General features: G+C 36.1%; 1 protein-coding gene across 1 annotated transcript in view; it reads left to right on the forward strand.

The window, feature by feature from the left end:
• CABCOCO1 (ciliary associated calcium binding coiled-coil 1) overlaps positions 1-19950 on the forward strand; it is a gene marked incomplete at both ends in the record, with an annotated part of 91130 nt that overhangs the window by 9671 nt on the left and 61509 nt on the right. Inside the window, one exon of the mRNA XM_080695365.1 lies at positions 3703-3775. Within this exon, the coding sequence (XP_080551491.1) occupies positions 3703-3775 (73 nt within the window). The remainder of the gene's footprint in view (positions 1-3702; positions 3776-19950) is intronic.

The raw sequence follows: 19950 nt of genomic DNA on the forward strand, positions 1-19950 counted from the left end.
GCCAGCATTAGTCACCTTTAGATCCGAAACACAGTAATTCAGTATACCAAAAATCTCTAATCCGATATCTCTTAAAATTTATTATTTAAGAAATTACTCAAATAGAGTAAATTAAAAATATTATTAATGACACTAAGTTTTGTGAGAGGTACTAGGAATTGAAGCCAGAGACATTCTACTTGCAAGTTACCCCTCCAGCCCTATTTTATTTTTTATTTTGAAACAGGGTCTCACTAAGTTGCTGAGGCTAGCCACATACCCCCGTCTTCCAGTCAACGCACCTGGTTGATGTTAATTCTTTATATCGCAATTTCAAATAAACTATGCATCTTAAATATCCTTATTACAGTAGGATAAAATATCAGTTAGTAGAATATCTGGAATTGATACTGAAGTTGTTGTAAAGGGAAATGTGCTACAACACCTGTTCAGAATCTCTCATGGGGTCACAAATGTAAGTTTAGTGGCAATTAAATCACATAATATATTATTTCGATGTTTGCAAGGCAGTTTTATAAATAGTAACTCAATTATTAAAGTATAAATGTGTTTCAATTTCATCTGATAATAAGTTTACCTAACCACTGAAAACCCTAGTCAATTTAGGAAGATCAGTTTGTAGAACCTGAACCATAGCACGGTAAACGTAACTTGACAATAAGGCTAAATTTCATTGGCTGCTCTTAATACAATCTAAATTTTATTGTCTGTGATGTGTCTGTGATTTGAAAAAATTCCTCACATTACTGTTAAATCTACTTGCATAATATATACTTTTGTATGTACATGTTGTATAATCCCTACAAATGTAAATGCAGTTATAAATACTACTGTAGCTTTTCATATGCAAACCTACATATGAAATCATATATAAATATAAATCAAATATATCTATAGGCATATGTATATCTACTTGTGCAATTGTATATATTGTATAATTCTGACAAATAAAGTGCAGATATAAATACTACTGCATCTTTCTAATCTACACATTCATATATATTTATAATATATACATATATATATATATACATACATACATATGTCTGGTTCAAATACACTACTTTCATTCTTTCATTGTGTATTTCATCTATTCTCTGATAATTAGACAAAGTTAATATATGCAGACATATATCCAGGATAAGAAAATCAACCCTACGCCTCTGTGTACAACAGTGTACAACATCCTGGCATGGAGCCAGACATCTGACTCATTTCCATTCCATCTCCCTTCCATTTAGGACAGACTAGATGTTTAAACCAAATAAGCAAGGAGCTTGATCACTCAGATGTCTAAGGGTAGAGAAAGAAAACGGCCTCATACGGCTGAAATGCCACTTTGTTATCACGTGAGACCTCTTACTGGTTACCTGTAAAAGCTGGGGAGTGAGGTGAAGCCGAGGTGGGGACTCGGCCTGGTCCTGAGGACGGGGCTCCGTGTGCCCCTCCCCTGCGCGTGTCCTCGTAGTCCTGGCCTGTCAGCCCTGCATCTTCGGCCACAGCATCCAAGTCATGCACATTATTTCCATTGTGAGAATTTAATTCTCCTCTCGACGTAGGACCATCTAATTCCTATATGCAATGAGGAAATTGAGGCTGGAAGGTTAAGAAATTGGAAAGAAAATTCCAATTTAAGTTCTTTGTGTTATACAAGATGGAGAAAGTAATTTTACCCTAGTTCACTTAGAGGACATGAAATACAATCTTTAATTTTTCTACCCCAAATCAGTTATGGCCAGTGTATTATTTTTGACCTTACAGGTTTCTCTTGGTCAACATTGTAAGGGAGGTAGAATTTGATTTTTATTTTGCTCCAATGAATTATCAAACTACACTAATCTAAATGCTTTTTTGTAGCCAAGCAAAGTGATTTCAAAAGATAATTTAGTTTTGTGAATGTTGATGAGTAATTCAAGTGTACAAGTTAAAAAAAAGATATGCTTGCTTCAGCATATATATTATATATATACTAAAATTAGAATGATACAGAGATTAACATGGCCCCTGAGCAAGGATTACATGCAAAATCGTGAAGTGTTCTACATTTTTTTTCAGTAAAATCAGAGGGAATTATTTTGTGTTGCATAAACTTGTAGTCAGAAAAACTTAAAAAAGAAATGACTGAGTCTACACACCCATTACTTTTAATGGATTGTGTTAGTTGTGAGATCAACTGCTAATATAACTCAAAAAGACCCAGCTGCCTGAGGATTTCTTCATTGATTTCAAATGAATTGAAACTTTGATCCATTACAGCATTCTGGAGAAGCCATTATTATACATGCTCTGTAGCTACATTTTGCAAATGTTAATTTCTCAGTTATATTAAAATCAATTTTCTTAAATAGCAAAAGGCACCAGAGTGAAAGAGAAACCACTAAGACAATTTTTTGTTCTTGGGCATTTTGCTATATTATGAGTCTATTAATTTTCCTAACCAGCAGGGAGAGAATTAGAAAAATTCAAATATTATCACAAACAGGATATTAGAAGTCAGCCTTTCAGTTAAATTTTTAACTCTTAGTGATACATTGCTGAGCTCTTTAAATTTACTAGAAATACTTATTTTTAGAAACTCCTGTCTTGGAGCTCTCTGCAGTTTTTACACATTGGGCACCTAGCTTTCAGGTAGGAAGAAAGTGAAATGGTCCCTTTTAAGTTTATTCTACCTAGCCGGGCGTGGTGACGCACGCTTGTAATCCCCGTGCTTGGGAGGAGGAGACAGGAGGATCGTGCAGGTTCGAAGCCAGCCTCGCTCGCTTAAGAGACCCTGTTTCCAAATAAAATATAAAATAGGTCTGGGAGTGTAGCCCAGAGGTTGAAGGCCCCTGGGTTCCATCTCCAGTACCACCAAAGAAAATAAATAAATAAATAAATAAATAAATAAATAAATAAAATTTAAAAAATAAATAAATAAATTTATTCTACCTTTTCATGCCTAACCAAATATTCTGCAGGTAGATTGGATCTTTTCCAAATGAATTTTAGTTCATGCCGCATCAATTTTTAGGTGTTAATGAAAATTAATTTAATCTTGAAACAATTTGAAACTGTAAGATGGAATTGATATGGAAGTAGATTATAGAATGAAGTGTCCTTCATACCAGAGGAAATTAGCTCCAGTTAGGAGGAAAAAAAAAAAAACATAGCTAATAATGTGTAATTTTATATTATTTAGAAATGATGCATTATTTGCTTTTAAGCTGGGAAAAGTTAAGATGCAATCTAATTGCTTTCTTATCCTAAGCCAAACTTACAGACGTTATTCTTGATACTGTTATATCACCAATGTCACAAAAATAAAACTTCTGTAGCCAGATGTGGTGGCACATTCCAATAATCCCAATACATTTGGGAAGCTGAGACTGGAGGATCAAAGGATACAGGCCAGCCTCAGCATCTTGACGAGACCCTCAGCAATTTAGCAAGAAATTGTTTCAAAATAAAAAGGGCTAAGGGTATATACTCAGAGGTAGAACCTCTGGGTTCAATACCTAGTACCAAAAAAAGTAAGATTATAAGACTTCTAATTTTTTTTAACATTTCTAGGCAATTTCTTTTGAAATAAAGGATGTGGTTCATTTTACATTAGTGTTTAATACTTTTAGTTTGGTCAATATGAACTTTCCATGAATAGGTGTCTTTATGTATTCTTTTCCTGAAATAAATGTACCATAGTTGCACATTCGTTTTGTATTTCAGCTTCTTCCAGCACTACAAGCTGTATGAGTTTATGTTCTACTCGACCAGGGAAGAAATTGTGATAGGAACTGAGGTAAGTGAGGTATCTAAGTGGAATTCAGTAAGCCGAATCACTCATTGCCGCAATCAGCGATCGGACTTTAACTGCGAAGCAAATTCTCGTCAAGGCTATGTAAGTGTTAAGACAACCAGTATTTTGCAAAAAGAATAATCATATAAAGCAAGCTTTGGATTAAGAAAATAAGCTGTCTTTCAGCATTAGAAACATTGTTAATCACTATGCTTAGACAATATACTATTTGACAGAACTAAATTGAATAAGGTATTTGCGTCTTCATACAAATAAAATCAGAAAAAATGAGATAAATTAATCCAGCTAAATCTCTTCTAATTTCATATTTATTTTCACTCTGCTCATTTTTAAAGGCCTAATTTAAATCCTACTTCCTCAATGAAACAAATCTATATTAATTACATTGTAGCTCAAACACAGGGCGTGGACAAACCTCTAATCACAGTCTATAATTTGATTTCAGTTGGTCTCCTCTCACTGAATTTTCACTATTATGCCCATAAGCGCAAGAACATGCACTATTGTGTAGTTCTCTGATTATTTCCTATAGGTTCATAGAGTCAACACAGCACAATGGAAATCTTCTCTAAGGCAAGGATCACCTGTTGTTTTTCTATGATGTTAACAGCCTAAAGTATAATACAGGACACAGTAGCTCCTAAGCTAACACTGTGTAAGCCATTCAGTGGCAGTTCATGGAATGGAAATTCTCTAACAAGTCATTTACCTAGGGATGTTTGAATAGCCTTGCATATAATCACATGCTTCTCATAACTAGAAATCAGCCAGGTGTGGTAGCACATACTTATAATCCCAGTACGTAGGATGCTGAGACAGGGGGATTGCAGTTCGCAGACAGTCTCAACTAATTAGTGAGCCCTTCTGCAACTTAGTGAGAAGATAATAAAATAAATAATATAAAAATAAGGCTGGGGGTGTAGCTCAGAGATAGAATGCCCAGAGTTCTATCCATCCCTAGAAGTACTGCAAAAAAAAAGTAAAAAAAAACAAAACAAAACAAAAAAAAACACTAGAAATCAGTCCTGAGTAGAACAACATCTTAAGGAGACTACAGATGTCATAAAAGGTGCTCCTGTAGGTTCCAGTCGCTTCAAGAGGCTTCACTGCCTTCTAAAAGCATCAGGGACAGGAACGATCATCATAAGAAACGGTGACTAAGAGGATATTCGCATTATCTGTATGACTTCCCCCATGCTAAGCGCTGGAAGGAGCGGGCCAACTATTCTGTCCTCCCGAATGTTGTGGTGTTGGAATTTATAAATGTCTTCAGGAACACCTCGTCCCTGTGCTCACCCTCTACCAGAGCACTTCAAAGCCAGCTGCAGGGAAACAGGGAACCATTTTTACTGTGGGCTTTTCTTAAAAGGTCTTCCTTGCCATCTCCTTCTACTGAAGCTTAAACAAGGTGTCACCTGACAAAGTGTCACTGAAAACGTCTCCACTTCAAATTTATATCACAGAATCATATCACAGAATGTTGCGGTAGTTAACACTTTGGGACCATCTCGCTTATTTGGCAAATCTGTGTGGGGCAATAATGGCTTGAAGAGCAGCGCCAGCAGACAGAGTCATCAAGAGAGCAGCTCTGAACTTTTTTTCCCCCTTTGTTAATTGAAGAATCATCCCTTCCTTCTTTATTATGAGGAGAGATCCAGGTGACATTTGTGCTATGGAAAGATAAACTAGATGAAATAGACAGAGATGGACTCTGCTATCTTTCCTTGTCTTTTGTGTTTTCCTCAAGTGATGGGAGCTAGAAAAAAAAAATTGTAAGGAAGGGGTATTGGATTGTCAAAAATTAGGCTACTCATAGGTAAAGGATTAATAAAAACAGATATTATCTCACAATATTTTATGGCCTTTCGGAAGTGTCTGGTAGTTTTGGGTTCAAATATATGCTGTTTCATTATCAACTTTCCATGGAGAAAACAACACCTCTGTGTTGTTACTGATCTTAGTGCTCTGGACCAAACGGGACCATGTGCGACATATGAATATTTCACACTTAATTCTCTGGCAAGCATTACAGTTAGATAACACTGGCACAATTTAGTTTCTGAGTTGTGGTAGACAATTATCACCAAACATATGTTATCTCTATTCATAGAAGTAGCCACTTCAAAAATGAAAACAGAGCCGGGCCTGGTGGCGCACACTTGTAATCCCAGGATCTGGGAGGCTGAGACAGAAGGATCGCGCTTCACAGACAGCCTCAGCTACTTAGTGAGGCCATTTGCAGTTCAGTGAGACCCTGTTTGAAAATCAACAGTTAAACATAAAGCTGGGAGTGTAGCAAGGAGGTAGAACACCCCTGGGTTCCATCCCCAGTACCACAAGAGAAGTGAAAACAGAATAAGGAAATAAAATGTCACTAATTTTCAGCTTTTAATGAAATAATAGATCTATGCAATGATGATCAGTGGTTGCTAACATCATAATATGAAAGATCAAACATTATATGCCTTAATAAAATCATACAAAAACCATCTATGAATTGTCCCTGATAGATATTCGAACATGTCAAGCCTCTGGTAGCTGCTGCTATCTATTCACGTACTGGAAATATGACCAATAAAGGAACAGGTTAAGGGTATCATGGAAAGCAATCAACTAAACATTGTCCTAGGGGATTCCATAGATTAGAGGATGTGGAATAGTCACCAAATAAATTACATGGGAATAAAAAGAGGTTAGGAGAAAACCTGTCAATTAAAAAATACTCAAAACCAATTACAACATAAGTATTTTATTTGGAGCTAATGCCATGTCATGAAATGGCTTACGTGTGTCCCTCAGTGGATCCTGTGTTGCATGCTCAGTCCCTGGTGTGGCGATGTGGGAGCTGATGGAATTAAGAAGTGTAGCCTAGTGGGAGGTCCTTGGTCATTGGGGGTATGCCCTCAGAAGGGATGAGGAGTCTCTCTCTGGCTCCCTGCTCCTAGAAGTGACCTCTTGTTCCCACACATGCTCCTGCCACTGTGACATTAACCACCCTCCAAGCGGTCCCCACCATAGCAAGAACTGTCAGCATGTTGCCCTTAAATCCCCAGAAATGCCAGCTAAATAAATCTCTTTTCTTAAATAAAAGTAGCCTACCTCAGGTATTTTGTTCCACTCTACTTCAGACAAGAAATCAGACAGTCAAACAAACCAAAACACAAACTCAGACAGGAGATAATCCCAGGAATTTGAACGAACATAGGTTTTGTATTTGATGATGACTGTATACTGATTTCTTGAAACCTGTGAATGTACTGCCAATGAATTTGCCCTTAATGGCAAAAGGAACTCCAAAGATTTTAAGTTAAGAGATTTGAGGTGGGTAAGTTTTTCTGGATTACCCAAGTAGACTCAGTATAATCATAAGCTTTCTCATAAAAGAGGTGGAAGGCAGCAGAGTCAAGTGAGGGAGAAAGAAAAGAAGGTACTACGCCGATGGCCTTGAAGGTGCAGACGCAGCGACTTCAGCAAATGTATTGGTGTCCGGTACAACAGTGCCTTTTTATTGTTTTGCTTTTTCAATAACCAATTTATTATTATTGACTTTATATAGGAATTTTAGAATTAAGCTATTGCATGTGCAGATTTTTAGTATATGGCATATATGATTACTTTGTGAAATGGTATATAAAGTCACTTTAGTTAATTTGCTGTACATTTTGTAAAAAAAAAAAGTTAGATTTCTACCATATATCAGACTTAACAAGTTCAATTTATTAAGAAATCTATCTCCTGTAATGATAAACATAATGACAAATAATAATTTGGCCCAACAGTTTCTCTGAGAACTAGTAGAAAATCTGGAAAATATAATGTTTAAGTCTTAAATGTTTGAAAGTTCAACTAGAAAGTTTCAAAAAAAAAATTATGAACCTAAGAGGTAAGCCTGGCATTTGGAAATGCTTCCTGCCAATGGGTTTCTACCCACTTAGAAAAGGTATCAATGAGACTTAAGAGCTAAGAATTAGGGCTTTAGTAAATGCATGTTACGAGGAGAACAAATATTGGAGAATACAGTAAATGGGTTAGGCTGATTATTGGAAATCAGCCCTCATGTGGATCAGACTTCATCTTCAAATTATCCTATTTTCTGGTGGATTTAGTGTGTACTGCTCACCTCCTCTAAAGTGAAACAAAATTTTACTACACTCCAGATTATATCAACTTTTTTTTTATAACCAGTATCGTTCACTCAATAAAAATCATCAGGCACACAAAAAATATAAAGGAACTACAAGTGTTCCATTTGATAGAGTAGTCATGTTAAAATAATCATGCATAAGAAAGAAAAAATCTTGGACTTCCGGGAAGATGGCGACCGAGAAAAGCAGGGTTTAAGAGTCCCACTAACAACCAATCTCCATTACCACAAAAAGAGCGCCTTTCATAGCCAGAAAACACCATCACCAGAAAAACAAAAAAAACCACCAGGCTCCAGAGAGAAAGCGGACTGAGAACAGAGCTCAGGGCCACAGAGGAGACACACGCGCCCGAGGACGCGGCAGCAGCGCCATACTGCCGGCGGCAGCGGCGAACTCAACGGACGGCTACAGCAAGCCAGGTGAGCCGCTGCGGAACAGCCAGGCGGGATCTTTCGGCGCAGACAGCATTTAAAGCTCCCAGTGGCTGAGCTCAGCACACGCTGCAGGGATTCAGAGTGGAAATCAAAACCAGAGAAGAAAAAATACGCCAGCCTCATGGCCGAGGGCGTGGCAGAGGCGACATATTGCCACCAGCGGCGGCAGCAGCAGTGAATTCACCGAGTCCAGTACAGCTACATCTGCGTACTCAAGAACAGTGAGTCAAATTGCGGGCCACAGAGGAGAAATCGCAGTATTGGGCCTCCTGGGACGTGACCCAGTGAGGGAGTGGTGGTGGCAGAGATATCACACCATAGGAGAACATGCAACCTGGCACCCCCCATAGTTTAAAGCAGCCTCTATCGACTCCCTGGGTCGGAGACTCTGTGATACAACCCAGTAAAGGAGTAGTGGGGTCTGAGATAATACAGACTCGAGATCCAGAGCACCTTAAGTGAAGCCATAGTGACCCAAGGGAAGAACCCAGAGAAGGCACAAACCTCCGAAATCATGGGAAAGAGGAATAACACTGGAGTAATGAATGTGCACAACCCCACAACATCAGAACCTGATAAAACAGAAAATCAGAGATTTCTAGAAGATCAAATCAGGAAAATAACTATAGAAATAATAGAGGTGCTTCGAAAAGAACTCAGAGAGAGCCAAAAAGAGATAAAGGATGCAATTAATGAAGTAAAGGCCTCAATTCAAAGCACAAACAACCGATTAGACCACATGGAGAACAGAATCTCGCTCTTAGAAGATGAGCAATCCAAAAATGAATGCATAGTTTCTAATCTAGAAAAAAATATCCAACAGCAGGAATCTGACATTGAAGAAATATGGGCCCATCTTAAGAGAGCTAACCTAAGAATAATTGGAATAGAGGAGGGAAAAGAAAGTGATACCAAAGGGATCAACAATCTCTTCAAGGAAGTAATAGCAGAAAATTTTCCAAATATAGAGCAAGAGGTTGATACACAGGTCCAGGAAACTTATAGAACTCCCTTTAGACAGGATCGGAGAAGAGGATCCCCACGCCACATCATTGTCAAAATGACCAATGTGGAAGCCAAGCAGAGAATCTTAAAGGCAACAAAAACAAAGGGCCAACTGACATTCAGAGGCAAACCAATTAGAATCACTCCAGACTTCCCAAACCAAGTCATGAGAGCCAGAAGGGCTTGGAGTAACATATTCCAAACTCTGAAAGAAAACAACTTCCAGCCAAAAATTTCCTATCCAGCAAAACTTTCTATCAAATTAGATGGAGAAATAAGAAGCTTCCATGACAAACAGAAACTGAAGGGATTTATGTCTTCAAAACCAATGCTAGAGAAAATACTCAAAGAGATTAACTACAAAGAAGAAATAGGTAACACACACCAGAACCAGAGAAACAAGAGTTTCCATCCAACAGACAACTAAGATTGGTTATCTGTGGAGATTCATTATTTATGTTAGTCTTTTACCTATCTCTAAGTTGTATTGTTTGCCTTTATTGTTGTTAATTTTTAGGATTTCTAGTTGGAATATTAATATACCTTCAGATATAGCATTTGGAAATATTTTATCCAATTCTATTAGTAACTTTTAACTCTGTTTACATTGTCTTTGGATATACAATATTTTCTTTTATTTTTTAGGGAGTTTGTATATTCTTCTGTTGCCTGTGCCATTGCAATCATATCCAAGAAATCACTGCCAATTTCAATGTTGTGAGGTTTTATGACCCAGATTTTCTCCTAAAAGTTTATAGTCTTAAGATTTATATTTAGGTCTTTTATCTATTTTGAGTTAATACTTGTATATGGGATTAGGTAAAGGTCCAATTTTATTCTTTTCCATGTAATTATTATTTTTCAACAATATTTAGTTAAAAGATTATTATTTCCACCACCAAATGTTCGTGGAAACCTTGTCAAAAATAACTTGACAATATAGGGAAGAATTTAGCTCTAGCCTTTTATTTAACTCCAATGGTCTATATATCTGCCTTTAGAACAGTACTACACTGTTTCAATTATTGTAGCTTTATATGGTTTGAAATCAGAAAATATATATATCTGCTAGCTTTGTTCTTTTTCAAGATCGTTTTGGGTATCTAGAATTCATATTCCATATTAGGATAGATTTTTTCTGAAAAATAAATATATAAATATATGATAGTTTCACCTAAAAAAAAAAAAACAGAAAAAAATATGCTCTAGTAAGAAAGAAAGCAAAAAGAAATATTGAAATGCTATCTTTAAATCATCAAACGCTTGGTATCAGACAAATGAAACTGTTATGTGAGATTAACATTTTTAATTTTGGATAAATTGCTATAATACTAGATGTCAACCACTAAGCCAAGCATGGGAAGGAGGGATGGGGAGAGAATGGGGTGGGGATCGGGTGGGGGCTGACTGGGCGATGTGTGCATGTATGTCTACAAAAGTTTGTATCCCACTATGATGTATGAATACAGTGCACCAATAAAATAAAATTAAAAAAAAAGAAAGAAAAAATCTTGATAAAATAAGATACTGAGATTCAGCATAAAACCAGAAATTAGTTAAAAAATACTAAGTGGAAATTCTAGAATCGACAACAATAATTGAAATTCAAAACCAAATTGATACATTTAACAATAAATTAGCCATAGCAGAAGAGAAAATTTGATAAACTTAAAGATAAGTCAAAAGAAAAAATTTAAATTGAAGTGTGAATAATCAAAAGTACATAGAAAAGATACAAGAGAATATGGATATAGTGAAAAAGTATGATATAGAGAAAACAGAAGTCAATTCCAGAAAAAAGAAGATAGAGGCAACATTTAAAGAATAAATTTTCAGGCTGGAAATATAGTTCAATGGTAGAGTGCTTCCCTGGCACGCACAAGGTCATGGGTTCAATTCACAGTGCAGCAGCAAGAAAAAAAAAGTGAATTTTCCCCAAATACCCAACATTAAGGCACTGATTTACAATTTAGGTGACACTGTGAAAGCCCAATCTGAGTGCAGCATATCATAATAAAATTTCTAATAACAAAAAGTGAGAAAAAAACAGTAGGAAAAGACAATTCCTTTTAATGAAGCAACAACAAAATTGACGTGATAGTTGACTTCTCAACAGAAACAATGAGAGCCAGAAGACATGGTAACTTCAAATTGTTCTAAGACAGTAACTGCCAATCTAGAATTCCATAGCCGGCAAGAATATTCTTCAACAATGATAATTTTAATTGAGTTAGTTCCAAACTAACAAAAAGTAAAAAAAGTTAAAGGAATTCAAAAAACTCATGTGTAAAAAAACCAAATAATTTGATTTAAAATGGGCAATAAACCTAAACAGACTATTTTTCAAAAGAATACAAACAAGGGAAAAAATATATGAAATTATGTTCAACACCACTAATCAGTAGAAAAATGCAAATCAAATTCACAGTGTGAAATCCCGTCGACCAAGTAAGAGTAGCTATTATATTAAAAAAAAAAAAAAAACTAAAGAAAACAAGTGCTGGTGAGAGTGTGAAGCAAAGTAAAGCTTTGCTTAGAGTTGATGAGAAGGTAAATTAGTAGAGTCATTATAAAAAAATGGAGGTTTATCAAAATAGTAATAGTAATAGTAGAACCACCATGTTATCCAGCAGTCCCCCTACTGGTTATATATCCATAGGAAATTAAGTCAGTGTGTCCAAGAGACTTCTAGACTTTCATGTTTGTTATAGTACTATTCACAAGAGCCAAGAAATAAAAACAACTCACGTGACTATCAACAGATAAATGGATAAAAAAATGGTACATGTACAGGATGGAGTATTTTACAGCATAAATTTTAAAAATGAAATGTCATTTGCAACAACATGGATAGAACCAAAGATCATTACATTAAGCAAAACAAACCAAGCACAGAAATACAAATACCAAGTTGGAATCTAAAAATACTTGACCTCATAGAAGTTGAGAGTAAAGTGAGAAAAAAACAGAAGGAAAAGACAATTCCGGTAGTTACCAGAGATTATGGAGAGTAGGGAGGAAGAAGGAATGGGGAAAGGTTGAGTAACAGGTCGTGAAGTTCCACTTTAATGGGAGCAGTAAGATCTCGTGTGCTATTGCACAGTGAAGTGTCAACAGATAACACAATGTGCTACATGTTGTTTTTAAAAAAAGTAGAAGAAAATATTTTTGAAATTCTCACCCTGAAATAAAGAGTTAACATTTAAGGAGATAGATATGTTTAGCCTGATTTAACATTATATAACATACATATGTATCAAGATATATGTCATTCTGTGGTGTATATCTTTTTATGTTTTGCTGTATTAACTTAAAACAGATATTTTTTAAATAAGAAAATTAATTACAAACAGAAGTACACTGAAACAATTACTAATAGGTGTTCTTCGGGCATAAAGAAATTCAAAAAAATTCATAAAGTAATTCAAAATGAGAAAATAGATAGGAATGAAGAACCAGTAAAATAAGGTGATTGGTATCAGATAGAAAGATAGATAGCTAGATGGATGGATAGATAGACAGATAAATACATCCAAATAAATATCAAATATACAAACGCTACGTTTTTTGGTTTGTTTGTTTTGGTGGTACTGGGGTTCCTGGAAGCCCTTCTACCTCCGGGCTACACTCCCAGGCCTATTTTTACATTTTTTAAATTTGGAAACAGGGTCTCCTAAGCCAGCGCGCACGGCTGGCTTCGAACCTGTGCGATCCTCCTGTCTCCGCCTCCCAAGCGCAGGGATTACAAGCGTGCGTCACCACGCCCGGGCGTTTTTTTGGTTTGTTTTTGTTTATTGGTGCTGGGGATGGAACCCAGGGGTGCTCTACCTCTGTGCAGTTACACTCCAGCCCTTTTTTTTTTTTTTGAAACAAGATCTCCCCAAGTTTCAGAGAATCTCACTGAGTTGCTGATGTTGGCCATGAACCTGTGATCTTCCTGCCTCAGCCTCACAAGTATTTGGATTACAAGCATGTGCTGCCATGCCTAGCTAACAGCAAAGTTTTGTGGAGTTTCAAATGCACAGAGACATTAACATTAAAAAAGAAAGAAAGGCAAATGACTTGAAGTGTTCTAAGATTTTGGCCTTATTTGAGACAAGTAAAAGACTCATTTATAAATAATTGATAAGTCAAGGATACATATTATAATCCCTAGGGCAAAAATGAATAAAAGATAAATGTTAAGCTAAGAAAGAAGGAAACTAGAATGATAAAACAGTTTAAATTAGTAAATATAAAATATAAAACTAAAAAGACAGGAGAAACATATGGAGGAAAATATTTTTAATTGTTGAATTATCCACTTAAAATTTTTTTGAAGTTTGATGAGTAATACCATGAAGAAAAAAAAAAGTCCTTTAAAAAGTAACTGGGAAAAAACGCAAAATAATATATGAAGGTCAAAAATATTTTATACATGAATAGTTCCTATGATAAAAAATTGGAAATGAGATAACAGAAACATGGGCAAAGAAAATGAACAGATCATATACTTTACCAAAAAGCTGATATAAAAATATTCAACCTTAATAGTTATCAAAGAATTTGCTATAGTTAAATGTCTCCCAAAAGCCCATAGGTTTAGAGGGCTGGTCCCTAGTATGGTTCCTAAATTCATTCCCAAGAAGTACTGAAGCATGTTTTGTAAATTAAGTGCAGGTATATAAATATACTTACTACTAACACTGACAGAAAAACAGTCCATGAGAGAGACATTATTTGGATTCTGTAAGATAAAGCCAGAACTGAAAAAAAAAAAAAATAGGTGAATTCTCAATCCACAAAATTAAATACTTTACAAGTGTGTTGCTGCCATATTTAAATTTTAAGCACAAACTAGGTTTAGCTGAAAAGTCATTTATAGAGTGAAAATCTGGTGTTGTGCTATAACATCCCAAATTTTCCCCAGGAAAATAAAATTGATATCATGAATTATGTATTTGTATATCACATTTTAAAAATATTTATTCAGTTTAATTTCACCAAAGTGACAACACATCAAATCTTGGACCATGTACACTCTTGAAGGTTATAGTGTGTGTGGATATATAATTGCATATATATATTGCAGATATATATATATATATATATATATATATATATATATATATATATGCATTTTTTGTGATACTGGGGGTAGAACCCAGGGGCTTTCTACCTCTGGGCTATACTCCCAGACCTAATTTACATTTTATTTGGAAACAGGGTCTTACTAAGTTGCTGAGAGCCTAAGTAGCTGAGGCTGGCTTTGAACCTGTGTGATCCTCCTGTCTACGCCTCCCAAGTGCGGGGATTACAAGTGTGCGCCACCACGCCCAGATATATATATGCATTTAAACACATGCGCACACACACACATATATATCTTGCATTTGAAATTAATATCACAAGACTAAGTCTTATTTAATAATTTCACCAATTTCCCAAATGTGATGCGTAGGTATAGTTTTATTTCTAACCATCTAAGCTTGGGTGCCTAATATGTCACCGAATTGTTCTCTGTATCATGGCTATTTTTACACAGGTTCCCTTTGCATAGCTCCAGTGGGCACCCTTTATGTTGCAGTTCATGTGATTAACGAAGTTTGTCATTGCACTGCCAGTGCATCCATTGATAGAGGCCTTATTTTCTCAAGCAGTGCAGGACCAGGATCTGCTTATTACAAATATGATAGGCTGAGAAAGACATTTAAAGAGAATCATAAATACATGTTGAGTGGTTACCTTGCCTAGAGTCATACATTGGCAGCCTTTCATAGCCCAAAATAATACCACTTAAGGTCAACAAATATTGGCAATTCAGACCTCTCTAAAGTCGCTGAAAGTCAACTGTATATAATTTCATGTTCTGAATACTTACTCTTAAAGCAAAACCAAAGTAAAGAAAACATTTTTCTCCCTTATTTGAAACTCACACAGATTATGGGTGTTAATGACATTGTACTTAAAGGCTGTTAGCTTTGGGGGAGAAAATAACCAGATAGAAACATGAATTTTATTTTCTTTCTTTAAACTATAAAGTTATGGTGTCCTGAATAAACAAAATATAAAGCTTATATAAACATTCATCCTTTTATGGAAATAAAGCAGCAAAAATAACATCACATGTCTGATCATATTTTGGAAAGGAAGAAAGCAGCTGAAGCGTAGCTACAAAGGTATCTCTTTTCTCTTCAGTTTACCCTTGAGATGTACCTATCAAAATAATCTAAACTTACCCAGATGATGTTTTTAATCTTGAAAAAAGTTCTTTTTCTTGTTGGATGATCCTATTAGCAAACTGCTGGAAGGAAAAATCAAACAGGGCATAATTTGTAGTTTGACCTACTCACATTGGGTGTTGCTGAAGAAAATCAATCAGAAGTTGTGTTAAAATAACTCTATCTTTTCTACTCAGCTTGGGTGACTGACTGACTTGAGATTCTGTCATTTAAAGAAAATGGTTGATGCTTCAGTGTACAATTTATCAAACTTCACTGTAGCCCTTTCTTGCTAAAGCGTAGAGAAAATAATCATCCTTCTCTAAATATAAATCTCTTAAGAGAAATTTGAGGAATCTATCTCCAGCAAAACAATTGGTAAATGCTAGGAGTATAATTTGAAGATGGTTTCCATCACAGGTCACCTGGCATCTTAGCTCCTGAGTCTGCCTCTCAGTGTGTGCATCTGTGGGCCACGAGCATCCATCTCAGCTCTTCTATGGCCCGTTCTCTACTGTGCGTTGAAAGCAGGAGCATTCTGCTTCTGAGTGACACCCCCAACCCCATTCTATATATATATTGTGAAATAGGATTTCAGTAAGTTGTTGAGGGCCTTGCCAAGTTTCCGAGCCTGGCTATGAACCTGTGATCCTCCAGTCTCAGCCTCTTAAGCACTAGGATTACAGGTGTGCATCACCACACCCAGCTTGATCTTTTTATTAGTCTTTCTACTTAATTCTGCCAGAAACAAGAGGGTCTTCCTACTTCCGTAAATGAACTTCAACATTTTTTCTGCCAGCCAAACCCATTATTCCTTCACAGTTCAGTTTGAGATACTTCTTTTGAAGAAAAAAAGAAGGGAGGGAAGAAGGGAGACTCCTTTAACTTGACTTTTTATCTCCTCAGCATTAAACACCTTATTCAACAATACTGTCAATCTAGGTGTATTGGTACACAACTGTAATCCCAGTACTTGGGAGGTTGAGATAGGGGGATCATAGATTCTAGGCCAGCACGAAGTAACTTAGCAAGAAGATCTTGTTTCAAAATTTAAAAATTTAAAAATAAAGCCTGGAGGTATAACCATGGAGGTATAACCCCATGAACACAATCTCCAGTAAGAGAGACACCAAAAATAATTTCTTTCAAGGGGCTGAAGGTGGTAAAGCTTCAAGCTCAGTGGTAAAACTCCCCTGAGTTCAATCCCAAGTAAACTAAATGTGTATACATATATGCTATATAATAATGTCCTCAAAGATAATAAGAAAATATTATTGTGCTAGTGGAAAAAAATAACAAAGTGTATTTATGAGAAGCTACATACCCAATACATTTTTACAAAGATTTTCGCCTTTTGTAGTACTCGAATTAAACTAACACGCAAATAAACTAGAACGATAAGATTCTCAAGAATTAAACTGGTGCTGCACTGTCCACATTCTTGTGGAAAACTGGGGAGAAATTTGGCAAGATATATGGAATTTTCAAATGTGTTTACTTTTGAGTCAACACTTATACTTCATTGAGTTTATCTCAGGTAGATAAATCAGACAAGGGGCAGAAACATGAGTACATATATTTGCTTACAATAAAGTATGAGGTACCTAAATGTATGTCATCAGTACTTCTATGTAATCCTATCATTATGAAAGCATTCATGTAGTGTTGTATTTGTAATAAAATATTATTTACACTATGTTAATTATGAGAGAAAACAGGACACTGATGTGTCTGCTTTGACCGCAGTTTATAGTTTCATACCACATTATGTTCATATACATAGACAATAGGTCCTGAAGGACACACATCAAATTATAAGCAGCAGTCATTTAATGTTAAAAGTACGCCAAATAAGCTTTTCTTTTCCTTTATATGTCCTGAAATTATTTTCAGAAAGCACTGTGCAGCTGTTTTTAAGAGTAAAGCCCTAAACTATCAAAGTTTTACTTCATTCCTTTTTATTTTCCATATTCAGCATTATTTCTTTTTTTCTTGCTTATTTAACTTTAAAAGATTGCATAACATTATGAAAATGTCTGTTTTATTTTGAAGAGATGCATTTCATGTTTATGTGATTAGGCAATGTTCTTTTTCCCTAAAGCAAAGGTTCTATTGCAAATGAAGATTTAATTGTTACTTGAGGATGAGCATCTTATTATTCATGAGTTACATAAATCACCAAAAATATGTCCAGGGTGATAACAATATGACCAGGAAAGCAAAGACTTTAGATGCAGGAATTTTTCTCGACTATTTCAGATACTAGCTGGCCAAGAGATGGCAAAATATAGGGAGATGAATGTAGTTTCAGAAAAGTCAAGCCGAGTGTGGTCGTGCATGCCTTTTAATCCCAGTACTTGGAGGTCAAGACAGGAGGATCACAGATTTGGAGCCAGACTCAGCAATCTATCAAGGCCCTCAGCAATTAGTGAGAACCTGTTCCAAAATAAAAATGAAATCAGGGTTGGGGTACAGCTAAAAGGTACAGTGCCCCTGTGTTCCATCCCCAGTACCACACACAAAAAGGGGGTGGGGTTGATATTCTCCATTCTGTATCTAAATACCCATGGGATCCACTGATAATCTAAAATTCAGACTTAAACATAAAGCGACCTCTTTAGTCTTTTCTAAGGTGTTCAGACATACCTAAGGCAGACTGTCAAATTCAGCCACCCACAGTTAAAAGGAATCTACACAAATCAAAATATGTTTAGAAGAGATAATCTGATTTTTCAGTGTCACTGACCTTTGCAGAAGGAAAAATTCAGATTTGATATTTCCGTATTTACATCTAAAGGACTAGGACAGGAAAGTCCAAAAAGGAGTTTGACTTATCTGCATTATCCCCAGATGGCAGACCAAACGCCAGCCGGACTTCTGGAGGGGGATTCTGACTAAATAAATGCAATCACTTTCCAAATATTAAAAATATACCAAAAATAAAAGGGCGAGAAGTGGAAGGCCAGGGCTGTGCTGTCCTCACTCTTATGCTACAACTCTCAGCACAGGTCCTGACTAGCAAAAGTGCACTGGAAGGCACTTCATACACGTGTACGGAATGAAGAGAAAGTTATATTTTCGTTGAATATATTTCAAGCTCCATGATACGATTCTTTTTGAATAATATTTTGTATAGCTGTTTAAAGAACTGGATGGAAATTGAGCTAGATGATCTATAAACACATGACCATCTACCCTGGGATTTTCTAGAACTTTCTAGAACAATTCAAATTTAAACTATTTGTCCTCTTCTTTTCATGAGTATATTTCTAAACGTCCTTCTCGCTAGTCAGGTGCAAAAGTTATAAGCTAGTCTTACTCTGAGTAGCATAACAAATAGAATGGCAACACGGATTCCTTTCTACAGGCTGAAAATCATACTGGAATGGTACCATCGAAGTGAAGAGAACTATAGTTGTTCGTAACTAGAAAGTCATGTACCGTAAATATATAACTGGCTCTGTCTTGGTGAGTGCAGACTTACACGTTAATAAATGTAGTCAAATATAAGTCAGCCAAGACTCCAGGGTGATGTATTTTATTGATTACTTTCTTTACAGAGAAGGTTTGGGTCACAGTTGTACATTATTGGGCCACATATCCGTGTTTTCGTAGCGTTCAAGTGTGATTAGGAGGCCACCCTTAATGCTTGGTGAGCGATTGACAGATGGCTGAAAAAATGCAAGTAAGTATGTATTGTGCAGGAAAGCCTGCAAGTGAAGAGTCAATCAAGACAGAACAAACGTGCTTAGAAAGAGGCCACCTTATTCGTATTCTGACTACAGAATCGGGCAACTTTCTATGCAAATGATGCAGCTGCATCAATAACATTGACACTAGAGAAGTGAAGAGGGGAAAAAACAACGAAGTTCTCTGTAGCAAAGTGGCTGTGCGCTTGATCAAGGAAGGAACATAATGGTTGATGAGATAAAAGGGGATTGGGGTGTTGTTGTTGTCGTTTTTTTAAGTTGCATTGTTCCTGTTTGCCTGAAGCACTAATGGCCACACCAGAAGTAGCAAGTCTCACCGATGAATACGGCTTTTGGACTAACGAGACCTGAGATGGGAGCCGCTGCCTCCTTTCCCGAATCCCAAGATTTGCCTGTGTGGTCCACACAATATCATGTAAATGTGCCAGTACTTGTAGAGTACTCACTTCACTCGTTCTCACTCTCTTGCTCTCGCTCTCTCTCTCACCATAAAAGGCTAAACCATCTATTATTCAACAGTTTGGGGGAGAAGAGACACAGAAAGCTAACAAATGAGTACAGATATTTTGTTTCATTTAAAGGGTGAAAAATCTGACTTGAATTATCTGTTCCCCAATATGAAACAATACATATTAAGTAAATATTATGTGTCAGTATTTATAA

This window comes from Muscardinus avellanarius, assembly GCF_963383645.1.
Source record: "Muscardinus avellanarius genome assembly, chromosome: 4".
In the NCBI taxonomy this organism is placed as follows: Eukaryota; Metazoa; Chordata; class Mammalia; order Rodentia; family Gliridae; genus Muscardinus; species Muscardinus avellanarius.